Genomic DNA, 16,483 nt, shown 5'->3' with positions numbered 1-16,483 from the left:
CAGGTCACTTGTCTCAGCCACTTTATCTCGTTTTGGGACATGTGCTGATATGGTCATCTATTTCTGTTTTTTGGGGCATACTCAGTAGTTAGCTGTGGCCTTAATACTTAGAGGAGTGTGTGTTTTGGTATTTTTTTATGCTTTCTGATTGCCTCCATGTAGATGTGATAAGGAGATGGGTTTCCCTTTTCACTCTTCTTCCTGAGAAATCTCAAGATGCCACTATTGGACATTATGACATAACTCAGGATTTAATTTTTGGCCTATTTACTTTTTAGTCTGCTTGTACTACTCCGCCACCCCTGTTCAGGCTTTTTTCCTAGTGGTAAACAGTTCAGGGCTGGCTGTGGCTGTTTTTTCGCTGCCGTTTGGTTTTAAGTGGAAACTGTCCCTTTAAATTTTGAGATCTGTGTGCATGCATTAATAAAACCCTCCGGGGATTGGGGTGGGGTGTCCACTAGCTCAGGCACCCCCTCTAGTCACCAGAATGGAGGTGCATAGACAGTGAGAGACCAATGAACAGATACAAAAAAAAAAAAAAATGTCCACACCTTTTTCTCTGCGGTTCTGTCAGGTGTCTGTGGCTGCTCTGATCCTTCCCCCTGTTCAGTCTCTATCAAGATGGCTGAGTGTCTTGGATTAGAAAGCACTGGATTTCTTGCTTCTGCTACAAATTCCACTGGCTGTAAGCCTTCCAACTTTCTAAATACTCTTTTATATATGTTTCAGATTTCTGGGACCATCCCAAGCCTTCTTGGTCCAGTATTCTTTATTGTTGCTGATGGAGATCCTCACTGTGCTTCTACTCTATCCACCCCATCTTGTTTGTTCCTCTTTTGTGATGTTCTTGATATCAATCCACAACTCTTCTAATCTTTAGTCATTAGTATCTAATACATCAAATCTGCTCTTCAGATGGCCTCTAATTTCAGATAGGATATGTTTTAGGTCATACTTTGGCTCTCATGGACTTGTTTTGATTTTCTTAAACTTCAGCTTGAACTTGCATATGAGTAATTGATGGTCTGTTCCACAGTTGGCCCCTGGCCTTTTATTGGCTGATGATATGATATTGGCTTTTCCATCTTCTCTTCCCCCTGATGTAATCAATTTGATTCCTATGTATTCCATCTGGTGAGGTCCATGTGTATAATCACCTTTTATGTTGTATAAAACTAGTATTTTCAATGAATAAGTAATTGGTCTTCCAAAATTCTAATCATGTGATCTCCAGCATAATTTCTATCACCATGGCTATATTTTCCAACCTTTGCATTCCAATCACCAGTACTTATTAATACATCTAGGTTGCTTGTTTGATCAATGTCAGATTGAAGAAGTTGATAAAATTCTTCATCTTCATTGGCTTTAGTGGTTGGTGCTTAAATTTGATGAATAGTTGTATTAACTGGTCTTCCTTATATGGTTATGGATATTATACTGTCATAGATAGAGTTGTCCTTCAAGACAGATCTTGAAACGTTCTTTTTGATGATGAATGCTATGAGTTTTTAGTTCCCGGAATAGTAAACCATAAGACTGCATGATTCAAAATGGTCAGTAATAGTCCATTTCAGCTTAAGATACCAGTCTTTGTGTGATCCATTTCATTTTTTATAACTTCCAATTTTCTTAGATTCATACATTGTACATTTCATATTCTGATTATTAATGAATGTTTGCAGTTGGTTTTGCTCATTTTGTGTTGTGTCCCAAAAGCTTTACTCCCTTCACGTCATCATGGTCAACTCTACTTTAAGAAAGCAGCTCTTCCACAGTCGGATTTTGAGTGCCTGCCAACCTGTGGGATTCATCTTCTGGCACTGTATCTGACAATATTCTGGTAGTATTCATGATGTTTTCATTTTCTGGCATTATATCTGACAATATTCTGCTGCTGTTCATAAGGTTTGCAGTGGCTAAACATTCAGAATTAATCTGCCTCTCAGTCTTCCTAGTCTCTCTTAGTCTAGAATCTCTGTTGAAACTTTTCTGCCGTGAGTGACCCTTCTGGTACTTCAAATGCCAGTGGCATAGCTTCCAGTACCACAGCAATGCATATGCCACCACAGTACAAGAAACAGATAGATGCTAGCATAACATACATTGGCCAAGGAGGAAGAGAAGCAAAACCCTCTGATAATCTTTAAATTAGACAACCCTTGAATCATTCTATTCTCACTTGGGTCTCTTGGGGTTTACTCCCATTCCTGGAGAATATTGAACCCTTATTATTTGTTGTTTTCCAAGTTCCCTTTTAGATTAGCTACCTATACAGGGTCATTATGAGTCAGAAACAATTCAATGGCACTTAACCACCACCTATGTTACAGGAGGTCCTTAAGTCTCGGTAAGTACACTCTCAAGTCATATTCACACCACTGCATTATTCCAGCTGTACTCAGGTACATGGCTATTTCAGAAATTTCTAGCACAGTCGAGCACACTAAATGTCAATCACGATTTTAAGGTAAGCCCTTAGAAGCCTACTGTGTATTATTCTGGTCTCAAAAAAGACTTAAAAAATGTGGTTGCTCTGGCTTGCATTTTCTCTGGAGTCTCAGAAAATACAGAATGAAAGAAAACATTATATGTATATGATCTTTCAATATTCCTCAGCTATCTCTAGTCCCTAAGGAGCTCTGGTAGCATAGTGGTTACGAATCGGGCTGCAAACCTTAAGGTCAGCAGTTCAAAACTATCAGCGGCTCTGTGGAAGAAAGATGAGGCTTTCTGCTCCCGTAAAGATTTACAGCTTCAGACATCCTGTACAGGGTCGCTATGGGTCGGAACCAACTCGACGGCATTTAACAACAACAACAACAATACCTCTATTCCTATAAGATGAGAGGAAATGATCCTACAGACCATCACACCTGGGTATAAGAGGGAAAAAAAAAAAAATCAGTCACATAGAGCCAACCAAAAACCAAAGTTCCTTACATCAAATTGATTCCAACTCACAGTGGCCCTGTACGATAGGGTAGAAGTGCCCAGAGGGCTTCCAAGGTTGTAAATCTTATCAAAAGTAGAGTGCCTCTCCTTTCTCCCACAGAGCATCTGGTGGGTTCAAACCACCTACCTTTCGGCCAGCAGCTAAGTGCTTAACCACTGGGACCCAAACTTATAAATACTGCCTGACTGCCTAAGCTTTGCCAACTTTGTTCAGGTTTTCATGGTTCAAAAATCAAGAAGTCAAGAGGACCACAAAAGAATTACTAAAAATGTTAAGTATTATAAGTGATTTGTTCTTCTGGCAGTCCATGGACTGTAAGATCAGCACTGGACTGTGAACCACAAGGTTGGCAGTTCAAACTCACCGGCTGCTCTTAAGAATCCCTATACAGGGTCACTGTGAGTTGGAACCGACTCGACAGTCCTTACCAACAATAAAACAACAAGGAGTGATTATTAGTACTAAAATAACTTGTGAAACATATATAAATTTATTGTTCAGAATAATTTTGTCAGTCTCTGTCTTTAAAAGCTTTTAACAACAAATCTGCTGCTAGTCCTGGAGACACGGCCCCACTGAGAACCTTCCTTTCCAGAAGTGGAATCTGTTCCCGCACTGTGGGATGGGTCCTGAAGTGTTCTAACACACTTTCCTGGATGAGATTCCACATCCAGACTTTCTGCTGTTTCTGTCGTTTGGCAGTCAGCTCCCCACTGGTAAGCGTCAGGTCCTGGAATTCCTTCATTGTATCCCACATTTCAGTGATTCCCTCTCCACTTCTGGAAGAAATACGGATTACCTATTGAAAAGGGAAAAGCCAGCACCATTTTACTTAAAATGAGAGAAAACATTTTGATGAGGAATTCTGATATTTGCCCATTTTATTTTTGCAGTCTTTGGAATTAGTCCAGTGACAAAAAATGAGGCCTTTCATGCTGTGGCAAAATAAACAGACTGATATATAGATGGCGGTAACTTTCCTAAGATTACTAATACTAAGCATGTACAAAGAAAGTATCAGGGTATCAGAGAATGCAAGGTGTAATTTCTAGTCCAGATAGTTAATTGAACCCAAATAGGATTGCTCATATGGTCTACCAGAGGTATCGTGGAGGAATGGTGAATGTTCTGAGGATGAGAAGGCAAGGCTAGGTAAGTTTCCCTGAGTCTTGTGTGCCAGAAAATGAAGCCGCGATGAAAAAACTGTCCTAGTCTCTCTGTAAAGACCTCTTGACTCATCAAGTTATTCGACATGAGCATCCAACATCTGCATGTACGTGATGCTCCAAACTCAACAAAGACCATGTGATTGGGAAAAACTGGGGCTAAAGGCAATATGTGTCGATAGTACTTTCATTGTAATAACTAGAGTGTATTCTTTAATAATCAAGTCCTGGTTTTTTGTTGTAAGATAAGCACCAGATTGCCAACTACAAGGTTGGTGGTTCAAACCCACCAGTCATTCCTTAGAAACCTCATACTGGGTAATTAAGAGTCAAAATTGACTCGATGGCACTTAATAATAATAATATTCTTTAATAACATTGTATCCTGCAGATAAAATTGCTCACATTAATCTTATAGGATTAATTCAGGTTTTTCTTATTCTTTTTTTTTTAAGTACCCAACAAGCATAGTGGAAAGGAAGTACCATATCATAAACCTTTCCTCTCTCATTCAAACTCTGTATAGAAAATCACATCAGTAGCCGCGTCATAATCTTACTGTTCTATAATCTTAAGGATGATTCCTTTCAGAATGGATTTGGTACCATTTCCAAATGACTCAAATCAAGCATGAAGCACCCTGTATCACTTCACATCTCATTTTTTATATCTAGTGGCTGAAGGATTATATTTAAAATCATGACTACACACCCTTTGTCAAAAATTTAAAAACTTGTACTCTTGACATTCAAGCAAAGCTTGACTGTACATTGAGTCTGGAATTTACATCCTCTCTTAGAATGTGCATAGCCCACTTGGGGTGAAAAAAATATGTAGGATGGAAACTAACCTTTGGTCTCCAGACTTGTGAACGTTTGCGGAGTAATTTCAGGGCACTCACATACTCTGCTTGTATCCTTCGAGCTGGTACAATCAAGTCTCCATCAGACTTAGTTACAACAACGAGATCGGCCATCTCAATGATACCTCTTTTGATACCCTAAAGGGGAAAAGTAGAGTTATCAGAAACAATTAATTTGATCATAACCAGCATAACAATGGGGCAAGCAGTCAATGCTAAGAGTTTCAAAGTCATCTACTTTATTAACTAACTTTTACTCTGTATTTTTAAGCCCTGGGTACCAGGGACTACAATTACTTGACAAAATTTTCTCAAAAACACTGGCTTTGTGGATTATGAAGATTATCTGTAATGTCTCTTTCATTTCTAGAGACTAACATGCTGAAATACATTCAGAATTAGAGTAAACATACCAAGATATAATATGATGGAATGCTAGGAGCAGCTCACATTGCCTCTGGATGGATCTGCTTCTCATGAGCTAACACTGCAGACTGCAAAACCATCCATCATTTAAAAGAAAACACACAGTCCACTAACATCTGCATTTCTTGGATAAAAAGTCTTTGAAACTTTCCTTCAATGTACATTTCATGTTTTGTGCAATTTCCAAATTGAGAAAAAGAGAATAACATGGCTAAAAAGTTCACAATCTTTTAAATTAAAGTATGCTGCATAAAAATATGAAAGATAAAGAATGAAATTCAAAGTCCATATCTTATCTGGGAGATACAGATTCTTCAGAGATGAAACATTGTTTTCAAATATTTTAAAACACAACTTTTAATCATAAATTCTAATGGTTAATACTTCTAAATCACAGTGTCTGTTGGCTGCTATGAAGGAGCCCTGGCGGCGCTACAGGATAAGCACTGGATGCTAAATACCAGGTTGGTGTTTCAAACCTCCCGACTATTCTGAGGGAGCGAGATGAGGCTGTTTACTCCTATAAAGAAGTACAGTCTCAGAAACTGTATATAGGGGTACTCTGAGCCAGAATCAACTTGATCACAGTGGTCTGGTTTTGTTTTTTGCTGGTACTGTGGGCTAGGCGTTGGGCTGCTAACCACAAGGTTGACTGTTCATACCTACCAATCACATCTTGGGAGAAAGATGAGGCTGTCTGCTCCTGTGAACATTTACAGTCTCAGAAGCCCTATGCAGCAGTTCTCTGCCCTATGGGTTGCTGTGAGTCAGAACTGACTGAATGGCAGTGAGTTTGGGCTTTTTTGTTTGTTTATTATTTGCTATTACTAGTTTTGTTGTTGTTGTTATGTGCCGTGGAGTCGGTTCCGACTCATAGCGACCCTATACAGGGTTTCCGAGGCTGTAAATCTTTACGGGAGCAGAAAGCCTCATCTTTCTCCCACGGAACAGCTGGTAGTTTCGAACTGCTGACCTTGCGATTTGCAGCCCAATTCGTAACCACTAGAATTATATAAATGAAAGGGATTTTAGTAAAAAATTCTATTTATAAACTATGATAGTAAGATACTAGTTAAAAACAAAGTAACATGTTACGAGAAACTTTTGAACTAAGTATAGTGCAGTGGTTATGAGTCAGGCTGCTAACCTTAAGGTCAGCAGTTTGAAACTACCAGCTGCTCTATGGGAGAAAGATGAGGCTTTCTGCTCCCGTAAAGATTTACAGCCTTGGAAATCCTACACAGGGTCACTGTGAATCAGAACCCACTCCACAACACACAACCAACACCATATTACAAATGAAGTCTCTGGGTACAAACAGTTAAGGCGCTTGGTTGATAAATGAAAGATTGGAGGTTTGAGTTCATGCAAAGACACCTTGAAAGAGATGAGGAACTTCAGAAAAATCGGCTATAGAAAACCCTATGGAGCATAGTTCTACTCTGACACACACGGGGTTGCCATGAGTCAAAATTGACCTTACAGCAGCTACAAACACCAATCCAACAACAGCCTCTTGGTTGAAGCTATCCGTGCATTCCTCTCCATGTTACAAGTGGAAAGATATGCTACAATAAAATATACAGAAAAATCTAAATCATATATATTTGTAAAATATGGAAAATCTGCCTTTGACTCAGGTATTTTAGTCAGATGTTTTTTTCCCTGTACTTTCATTAACTTAATTTATTAAAACAATGGAAATTGGAATTTTCAGAGGCATATACACTGTTTTTTTTTGAAAAAATAAAATGACAAAATAATTACCTGCAATTCATCTCCTCCTGCTGGTGGTAGTAGTAAAACAAACATGTCAACCATGTCAGCAACAGCAAACTCCGACTGACCCACACCTGAAATTTTAAATCACAACCACTCACTGAAATACTCCCAGTAATTTTGAGTTTCTCAACTGCATGGGCACACCACTTCACTCACTCACCTGGTCATCACTCTACCTGGTCACCACATGCCACCTCTGAAGAATTCATTAAATGCTTCCATAGGAGCAAGTCTGCTATCCTCCCTAGCTCTCTCCTCTTTTCCCAGGAGATCTATTCTTTGACCAAATGGAGGATCTAAGACTGCCATTCTCTTTTATTCTCACAGCTTTCTTGGCCTTCCTTTCATCAGCGAGCAGCTTGAACACTGAGAAGCTAATCTTAAACCGTTCTTGTCAACGTTTTTTCGCCTTCTCATCCTTAAACAGTCCTGTTAACCCATGAACATTAATCAGACAGCCATCTGTGTTGTCTCCTCAGAAAGTACGCTAAAGAAATGGCTCAGCTGTATGAATGATGCTGCTAGAGTCAGGGTCTCCGGCATCTACTTTGTCTTCCTCACTGCCTATTAAGTCAATCCCTTTTAGTAGTTTCCTTCTCTACAGCAACCAAGACATTCCCCTCTGCCATAATCGTCCCCTCCTTGATGTTGACAGGACATCTATTCCACAGGAGGCAGGCAGTCACATCCCAGCTTCTTCCTCTCTTGCTCTACAGAGAAGATGAATACAAACACCTCCTTACCACCCCCTGTCTAATTGTGTAAGAGTAAGAAATACTGGCTGAAGATTAACTTCATCTTCCTTTTTACTTCCTTTGGGCTTTCACTCTTTATCTTTAACCTCCCCTTTGTCTGCAGACTCTTGTCCCTCAGCAACACCACACAAACTGTGCTTATCTTAAAATCAAACAAGATAAATCAAAACTTCACATCCTCTTCTGTGGTTTGTAGGTGCCATTGGGCTGGTTCTCTGTGTACAACAGAACAAACACTGCCTGGTCCTGAACCACCCTCCTAGCACTGCTGTGTTTGAGCCCACTGCTACAGCCACTGTGTCAGCCCATCTTTTTGAGGGTCATTCTCTTTTTCACTGACCCTCTACTTTACCAAGTATGATGTCCTTCTTGAACTATCCCGGTATTTCTCACTTTGTCATTACACCTACGTTTCTTGGGGAAACATCATTCATACTCACTATCTCCACTTCCCCACTTCACATTAATCCTAATCTACAGAAACCTGGCCTTCACACTGACTGCGCTACCAAAACTGCCTATACAACAAATTCCTCTTGAAACTCTCTCCATCCTTGCTGTGGCAGAAACTTCTTTCTAGTTGCCTATTCTCTATCTATTCTTTCCTATTTCCTTATCACAATGTGATTAGGAGTATCAATGTACCAGGTGAATAAACACATTCACCAGACTCCCTCGAGATGATTAATGAATAAAAGCAAAAAATCATTTGCTGGGGCTTCCAGGAAAGTTCTTTAAAGAGGACTAATCCAGCTGGGAGGAGTACCTCTTGGAGCTTGTCACTGCTTTTTAATCCCTCTTCCTCCTTCATTCTACCTGAAACATAATATGACAGACCTTCATCAGTCATTCTGTAACCAGGATCAACCTTGAGGATAGAAATCAGGTGCTAAGAATGGTAAAAGAGAGACAGACAACACCTGGGACCACTGAGCACACCGTAGAACCACCACACCTCCTCCAGGCTTCTTTTATCTAGGATAAAATAAAGCCCTTTCTTGTATGAGCCACTGCTGTTTCAAGACTCTGGGACAAATTGCTAAATGCTACTTCCAGGAGATACACTGGGTTTTTATGATATGCTTCTACCTTGATTCTCCTGCTTTGGCACCACTCTTAAATATAGGAATTTGTAAAGTCCCAGTCTTGGTTATCTTGTTTTTGCTACATATTTCCCCTTGTTGATTTCACCAAATTCATACCTTGAACTGTGAAACTATGAACCATGATGAAAACTTCTAAGTCTATATTTCTCACTCAGTTTTCTCTTTTGGGATACACGGTCACTTGGACCCCAACAAACAACTCAACTTCATACGTTCACTACTAAGCTCATTCTTTTCTCCTCTGCAATTTGCCTTTCCCCCCATAATTCTCTATTATCTTTCATTACTCTTCTTTCCTGAGCTCTTTTTTCCCAATCATGGATAAAATTCTGCCAATTTACCCTCAATGTTTTTCAACCCAGCTCATCTTCCGGAAATTCCCACTTGACTCAGGTCTCTTTCTGGGATTCGAACAATAGTCTCCTCACTACCTCTCTGCCTATACTCTACTCTAGTTCTTCTAATTATTTCTACATGCTGCTGCAAGGGATCTTTCCAAAATGCATGCCTGGTTGGGTTACTTCTGCTGCTTATAATCCTGCAGGGCTCCCTATCATTATTGTTAGGTGCTATCCAGTCAGTGCTGACTCACAGCGACCCTATGTACAAATACAAGTTCAAGGTAAAGTCCAAACTCTGTGGCACAGAAAGAGAGGTCCTTGACAACCTGGTCCTTGCTTTCTGCTGCAGCCCCATCTCTCTTCACTTCCTGCTGTCACACTCTATGTGTCTAAGTGTCCCAAGCAAACCAGACTTCTCTGAATGGGCCACATTCTCTCACTCCTCTGTGTCTCTGCAAATGTCCAATACCCCATACCTTGGTTAAATCCATTTCTGTCTTCAAAAAGGAGCTCTGCTGTCATCTGCTCCAAAAAAATCTTCCTTGATGCCTCAATCTGGGTTTGTTGTTGTTACATGCTGTCAAGTGGGTTCTGACTCATAGAGACCCGGCATACAGTTTCTGAGGAGCAGCTGGTAGATTTGAACTGATAACCTTGAGGCTAGCAGTCCAGTGCTGATCCTACAGTGCCACACCAGGACTCCAAATCTGGGTTAGCCTGTTATTACATTTACACAAAATAACAAAATATTTTGTCTTTCCACAAGAATGTTTATCTCTTGAGGTTTCATCTTGGTATCTTCATTGCATATAGCTAAGGTATAAATATGAAATAAAGCATAGCCCCGTGTTCAAGAGTCACCCAGCTACATTAGCTTTCTCAGCAAATATTGTTGACATGTGAAATGTGCTTACACAAAATAGGCACTGTATGAATGCAGTTTTTATAGGTGTCCTGGTGTGGCGTTGTAGGATAAGCACTGGACTGCACAGCTGGTTTGAATCGCAAGGTCGGCAGTTCAAACTCACCATCCAATCCTCAGAAACCCTATACAGGGTCTATGAGTTGGAACCGACTGGACGGCACTTAACAACAACAATATAGGTCATCCTAATGCTTACAGTTCTCCTCTGTCACTTATACCACCTTTTATAACAGTTATTCAGATACATGGCTTATCTTTACCATCCAAAGGGCAAACTCTTTGAGTTATAGCCTATATACTCATATATCCTAAAGAATCTGGGATCACATATTTAATTGCAACTTTAATAAATATCATGTGAATGAACAAATAAAAGTTGTTATTCATCTTTAACATTAATATTTTATTTTTATGAAATAGAAAATTTTACTTACCTACAGTTTCAATAAGAATGATGTCATATCCCCCTCCTTCACACAGCAAAATAGCTTCATTTGTAGTCCTTGTCACACCTCCTAAAGTTCCTCTAGTAGGAGATGGCCTGATATATGCATTCATATCTCTTGATAACTCAGTCATTCGGGTTTTATCACCTAAGAGTGATCCTAAAAAACATAGTTCTATTTTATCATCACATAAGTGTTATAAAGCCCAGTTGTCAGTCTGTCAGTTCCTAGAGGAAGTGCTTTTATGACATTTCTCCCAAAGTCTCAAACTGTATTTAGCTTATACTCCGTGTCCCTCGGACTCACAGTGAACAACAATGCCAGGTTAATCTTTTATTATGCTGTCATTACTGCTGCTGTGGTTCAGTGCCTTCAAGCTACTGCTGACTCATAGTGACCCTATGCACAACAGAACAAAACACTGCCCCAGCTTGTGCCAGCCTCAAAATCCTTGCCACGTTTGAGCCAATTCTTGCAGTCACTGTATCATTGAGTGTCTTCCTCTTTTTTGCTGACCCTCTACTTTACCAAGCATGTCCTTCTCCAGGGACTGGTTCTTCCTGATAACATGTCCAAAATGCACGAGATGGAATCTTGCCTCCTTACTTCTAAGGAACATTCTGGCTTAACTTCTTTCAACACAGATTTGTTTTCCTGACAGTCAGTGGCACATCCAGTATTCTTTGCCAAAAACCCTAACTCAAATGCATAAATTCTTCTTTGGTCTTTCTTCTTCACTTTCATGTCCAGCTTTCACAAGTATATAAAGTGACTGAAAATACTACAGCTTGGGTCAGGTGAATGTTAGTGCCCAAGGTGACATCTTTACTTTTGAATTCTCTAAAGACATCATTTGCAACTTACTTGTCCAATGCCAACTTTAATTTTTTGACTTCTTTTTCCATGGGTTTCAATGTAGTTTTTATGCTTCATCAGTAAATGTTTGAAGTTCTCTTCACTTTCAGCATGCAAAGTTGTATCCTCTGCATACTGAGAGTTGTTAATGAGTCTTCCTTCAATTCTGATGCCATGATGCTCATACAGTCCGGATTCTCAGCATACAGAATGAATAAGTATGATGAAAGGATACAACTCTGATATACATCTTTACTGATTTTAAACTACACAGAAGGTGCAATCTATGAACAAGTTCTATATGAACACAATTAACTGAAATTCCCACTCTTCCCAACGTTATCCATAATGTGTTATGTTTCCCACAGTTAGTTGTCTTTGCATAGTTAATAAAACACAGATAAACATCTTACTGATATGTTCTGTTTTCGGCCAAGATTCATGTGACGTCAGCAATAATATCGCTCACTCCACATCCTCTCTTGAACCTGGCTTGAATTCCTGGCAGGTTCTTGTCCATGTACAGCTGCAATCATTTTTGAATTGCCTTTAGCAAACTTCTACCTGCATATGATATTAATGATAATTGTTCTATAGTTTCCATATTTGGTTGGGTCACCTTTCCTTGGAATGGTCATAAATATGATTCTTTTGCTGTTGGTTAGCCAGAAAGTTGTCTTCTAAACTTCTTGGCAAACACTGTAGTGGCTTCCCACTGAGCAGAGGTTCAAATCTAGAACCTTCAGCCTCACATCAAAGGTCCTCAGAACCCAGCCCCACCTTCCCTACCCGACTTCCATCAGTCCCAAAGCAATCCAGAGTGGTTTCTTTACCGTAATCTTAACATGGTTATATTTACTACTTCCTCACCTAGCTTGTACTGGACTACTCATCGCTTCCTCCTCACCGCCAGTGTAACATGTGGCAAGCCCAGTACCTGAACCCTGGTTCCACCATTTCTCATTCTCCAATTTTGAACAGGTCATTTGACCTTCCTAAACTTCACTTTTCTGAGTTACAGAACAAAGATAATAAGCTACTGAGAAACTAAAATGAAACTATATATATATCTATATATATATATATATATATGAACTTCACTCAAAAACTGTTCATAACGAAAACACATGCAACTTATCTACTTTCCAAAGATCAAATTCCTAGCTCCTTCACAAAGTCTTTCTGTTAACAAATAAGTCACAAGTGAATCACATAATCTATAGGTATACTGTCTCAGTTTCTATTACCTACCCCAAATCAGGAAAACAAATCTTATTTGGTGGTAGTTTCAAACACTACGGGAAGAAGAGCCATATGAAGTAATTCACTGTACTGTAACTTTACTTGTAGAAATGATGTTTTTTCAACTTTATATAAAGTGTTATGCAAATACATCTTCAAGTTGCCCCTTCCAACTAGTCTGTTGCTTCTAAGCCCTTAAATTGCAATCAAGTTAATTTAAACTCACAGTAACCTCATGTACTTCAGAGTAGAAAGAACTGTGCTGCCTAGGGTTTCCAATAGCTTTGATCTGTTTAATTGAACCACGCCTTTCGGGGTAGTTTCTAACCATCAACCCGTTGGTTGCTGTTGTTAAGTGCTGTTGAGTTGGTTCCAACTCATAATGACCCTGTATGGGGTTTCTGAGGAGTGGCTGGTGAATTTGAACTACCATCCTTGGGGTTCAAACTGACCTTAAGGTTGAGTGCTTATCCTATGGTGCCACACCAGCCTCTTAACCTTTTGTGCCAATTAAAGACTCCTCTCAGCCCTTGTTGTTGTTAAGTACCATGGAGTCGGTTCCGACTCATAGTGACCCTGCACAGGGTTTCCAAGGCTGCAAATCTTTACAGGAGCAGAAAGCCTCATCTTTCTCCCATGGAACAGCTGGTAGTTTCGAACTTCCGACCTTGAGGTTAGCAGTCCAATTCATAATCACTACGCTACTACCTCAAAATTTTGGAACTTCCTTTGAATGCAATGTGAGCTAAGTGAATGCATGAAAAACATAGTGGTTCTCAACTGAGGGTGAGTTTGCACCCGCCCCCCTCGCCAGAGGATATTTGGCAATGTCTAAAAACATCTTTGGAGTCCTGGTGTGGTGTTGTGGGATAAAGCGCTGGACTGCAAGGTTGGTTTGCACCACAAGGTTGGAGGTTCAAACTCGCCAGCTGCTCCTTGCCTGTGCAGGGTTGCTATGAGTTGGAACTGACTCAACGGCACTTAACAACAACAACAACAACAAATCTTTAGTTGTCACAATTGAGAGTTAGAGTATTGGCATCTAATGGGTTGAGGCCAGGGATACTGCTAATCATCTTACAATGCACAGGATAACTCCAAGGAACAAAGAAATCATTAGGCCCAAAATGTCATGAGTGCTGAGAGTGAGAAACTCTGCTTTAACATGACATCAATTCCTTGCTTTTAAACTATGTCTTACATATCTTGCATTCTGAATGCTTTTCAGTGTTCACACTAGGCACTCACTAGTGGAATAAAACTGATTATGTTTTAGGGTTTAAAGCTCTCTTTTGGCAAATTATCAATACTTGGAAATTATACAAGACGGAAAGCCCTGAAACTACGGAGGTGACGTTATATTCTTTTGTTGTTGTTAGTTACTGTTGAGACAAATTTGACTTATGGCAACCCCATGAGTATCCCGTTTTTCTTTTCTTACGCCATATATATTTGAAGACACAATACTGTCCTAGCCTGAATTTTTATTTTCATTCTGCTCAAGAGCTAACTTGCCAACATAAAGTTTTGAAGCCCATTAAAGATAAGCCCTGTTCTCCTGTGGTTTCAGTTTACAGTCTTCTCACAGGTTCTAATTCTAGAGCATATAACTACCAAATATATTTATAATTTATTTATTTTACTTTTTCTAAACTGATTTTCTGCATGAAACCATCTACGTTTAAGTCAACAACCTGCCAAATTACTATCCTACAGATCCTAACATATGAAACATTATGTCCCAGATAATTGTCTTTGCCAATGAATCCCAAACTGTTGATTGCAGATCCCCAGGAATTCTCAAAGCTATTGCAAGGGGTCTGTAAACTCAAAGGCAATTGCTTATGGGTCAAAAACTAATTCTTCTTAAGTTTTAATATAATACTGGTTTTCAAATGTATGTACTATTGAAATAAGGTAGAAACTTACTTATAGTGCTCTATTTATCCCCATGTATTTATTATTTCACCCCATGCATTTATTTTTATTTCAAAGTCTACATAGTTCTTACCTGGGAAAGGGGTCTTTTTTGTTTTCTCTGAGAAAGGCTGAAAACCATATAGCTATACAACTTTAATCAGAGACTACCTTATGACATCACTCCTGCTATTTATTAGCATCACAACTGATTTTCTTTTTCTATTGTAAGGATTCTAGAAGGTTTAGGGAGATTGGGGAGCCTTCTCTCTCATATTAAAGTGAGGGTTATGTACAAATACTTGTTCAAATACTTGCCTTTAATAAACTTCTTATATGGTAAATAACTGAAATAATACATTGAACTATGCGAGTAGAGACTATTTTATAGTTAACTTTTTACTATAACGAATCCAAAACTTTGAATGTTCTGAGCTGAATTCCTCTGGGTGGTAATAAGAATTGTCCATCTCTCTAATCACCTAAAACCAAAAAAACTAAACGAGTTGCCATTGAGTCAGTTTTGATTCACAATGACTCTGTGCTTTAGAGCAGAACTGTGTTCCATAGAGTTTTCAATGGCTGTGCCCTTTTAGAAGCTGGTCGTCAGGCCTTTTTCCTAACAGGTGGGTTCTAACTGCCAACCTTCCAGTTAGTAGCCAAGAACTTAATCAGTTGCATAACACAGGGATTCCATCTCTAATGACCTTGGTTTTGGTGTTAAGTGTCATCGACTCAGTTCCGACTCATAGAGACCATGTATGGAGTTTCTGAGAAGCAGCTAGTGGATTTGAACTGTTGACCTTGTGGTTACTAGTCCAGTGCTTATCCTACAGTGCCTCACCAGGATTACTGATGACGAAATCTAGTATAATGCAATCACCCCCAAGATGTGCTCGGATGTGATCAGTCCTGATCTGATGTAAGTAGCCTATGTACCGCAAATCCTCACTTCTATGTTGTGAATAAGGCCAATTACTACATCTTAATTGACAAACCAAAGAGAAGGATGCTGAAGTATTTTTTTTTTCCGTCCTATTCTTTCTATTTGGAATCCTGGTGTGGTGCTGCAGGATAAGGACTAAACTGCTAACTGCAAGGTTGGTGGTTCAAACCCACGAGCTGCTCCTCGGAAACCCTATACAGGGTTGCTATGAGTCAGAACCTACTCGATTGCACTTAACAACAACAACAACAACTGACAAACCACTGAGAATTCCGGCCCAATCAAGTTGACACAACTGTAAGTATCACAGGGACAAAACTAAAAAAATCATTTTTATGATTGTTTTGTTATAAAGTGCCATCAAGTCAGTTCTGAATCATAGTAACCCTATCTATACATGGTTTCTGAGGAGCAACTGGTGGGTTTGAACCACTAACCTTTTGATTAGCAGTCTAGTGCTTATATTACAGCACCATGCTGGTGATGGTTATGTGCCGTAGAGTCGGTTCCGACTCATAGCGATCCTGTACAGGGTTTCCGAGGCTATAAATCTTTACAGGGGCAGAAATCCTCATCTTTCTCCCGTGGGACAGCTGGTAGTTTCGAACTGCTGACTTTGCGGTTCACAGCCTGATTCGTAACCACTACGCTACCACCAGAGCTCCTTAGTACCATACTGTTGTTGTTGTTATGTGCCATCGAGTCAGTTCCGACCCATAGCGACCCTGTATAGGGTTTCCGAGGGTGTAAATCTTTAC

The 16,483-nt window shown here is 39.6% G+C and overlaps 1 protein-coding gene across 1 annotated transcript in view; it reads right to left on the bottom strand.

Moving 5' to 3' along the window:
* Positions 1-3,168: 3,168 nt before the first annotated feature.
* MMAA (methylmalonic aciduria (cobalamin deficiency) cblA type) overlaps positions 3,169-16,483 on the bottom strand; it is a 19,597-nt gene continuing 6,282 nt past the window's right edge. Inside the window, exons 3-7 of the mRNA XM_006872272.1 lie at positions 10,754-10,924; positions 7,178-7,263; positions 4,973-5,122; positions 3,419-3,755; positions 3,169-3,253 (exon numbers count right to left, since the gene is read on the bottom strand). Coding sequence (XP_006872334.1) covers positions 3,468-3,755; positions 4,973-5,122; positions 7,178-7,263; positions 10,754-10,924 — 695 coding nt within the window. The 3' untranslated portion in view covers positions 3,169-3,253; positions 3,419-3,467. The remainder of the gene's footprint in view (positions 3,254-3,418; positions 3,756-4,972; positions 5,123-7,177; positions 7,264-10,753; positions 10,925-16,483) is intronic.

This window comes from Chrysochloris asiatica, unplaced genomic scaffold (assembly GCF_000296735.1).
Source record: "Chrysochloris asiatica unplaced genomic scaffold, ChrAsi1.0 scaffold00190, whole genome shotgun sequence".
Taxonomy (NCBI): Eukaryota; Metazoa; Chordata; class Mammalia; order Afrosoricida; family Chrysochloridae; genus Chrysochloris; species Chrysochloris asiatica.
The sequence above is the reverse complement of the archived record's forward strand: the minus strand, read 5'-3'. Positions and strand labels throughout refer to the sequence as shown.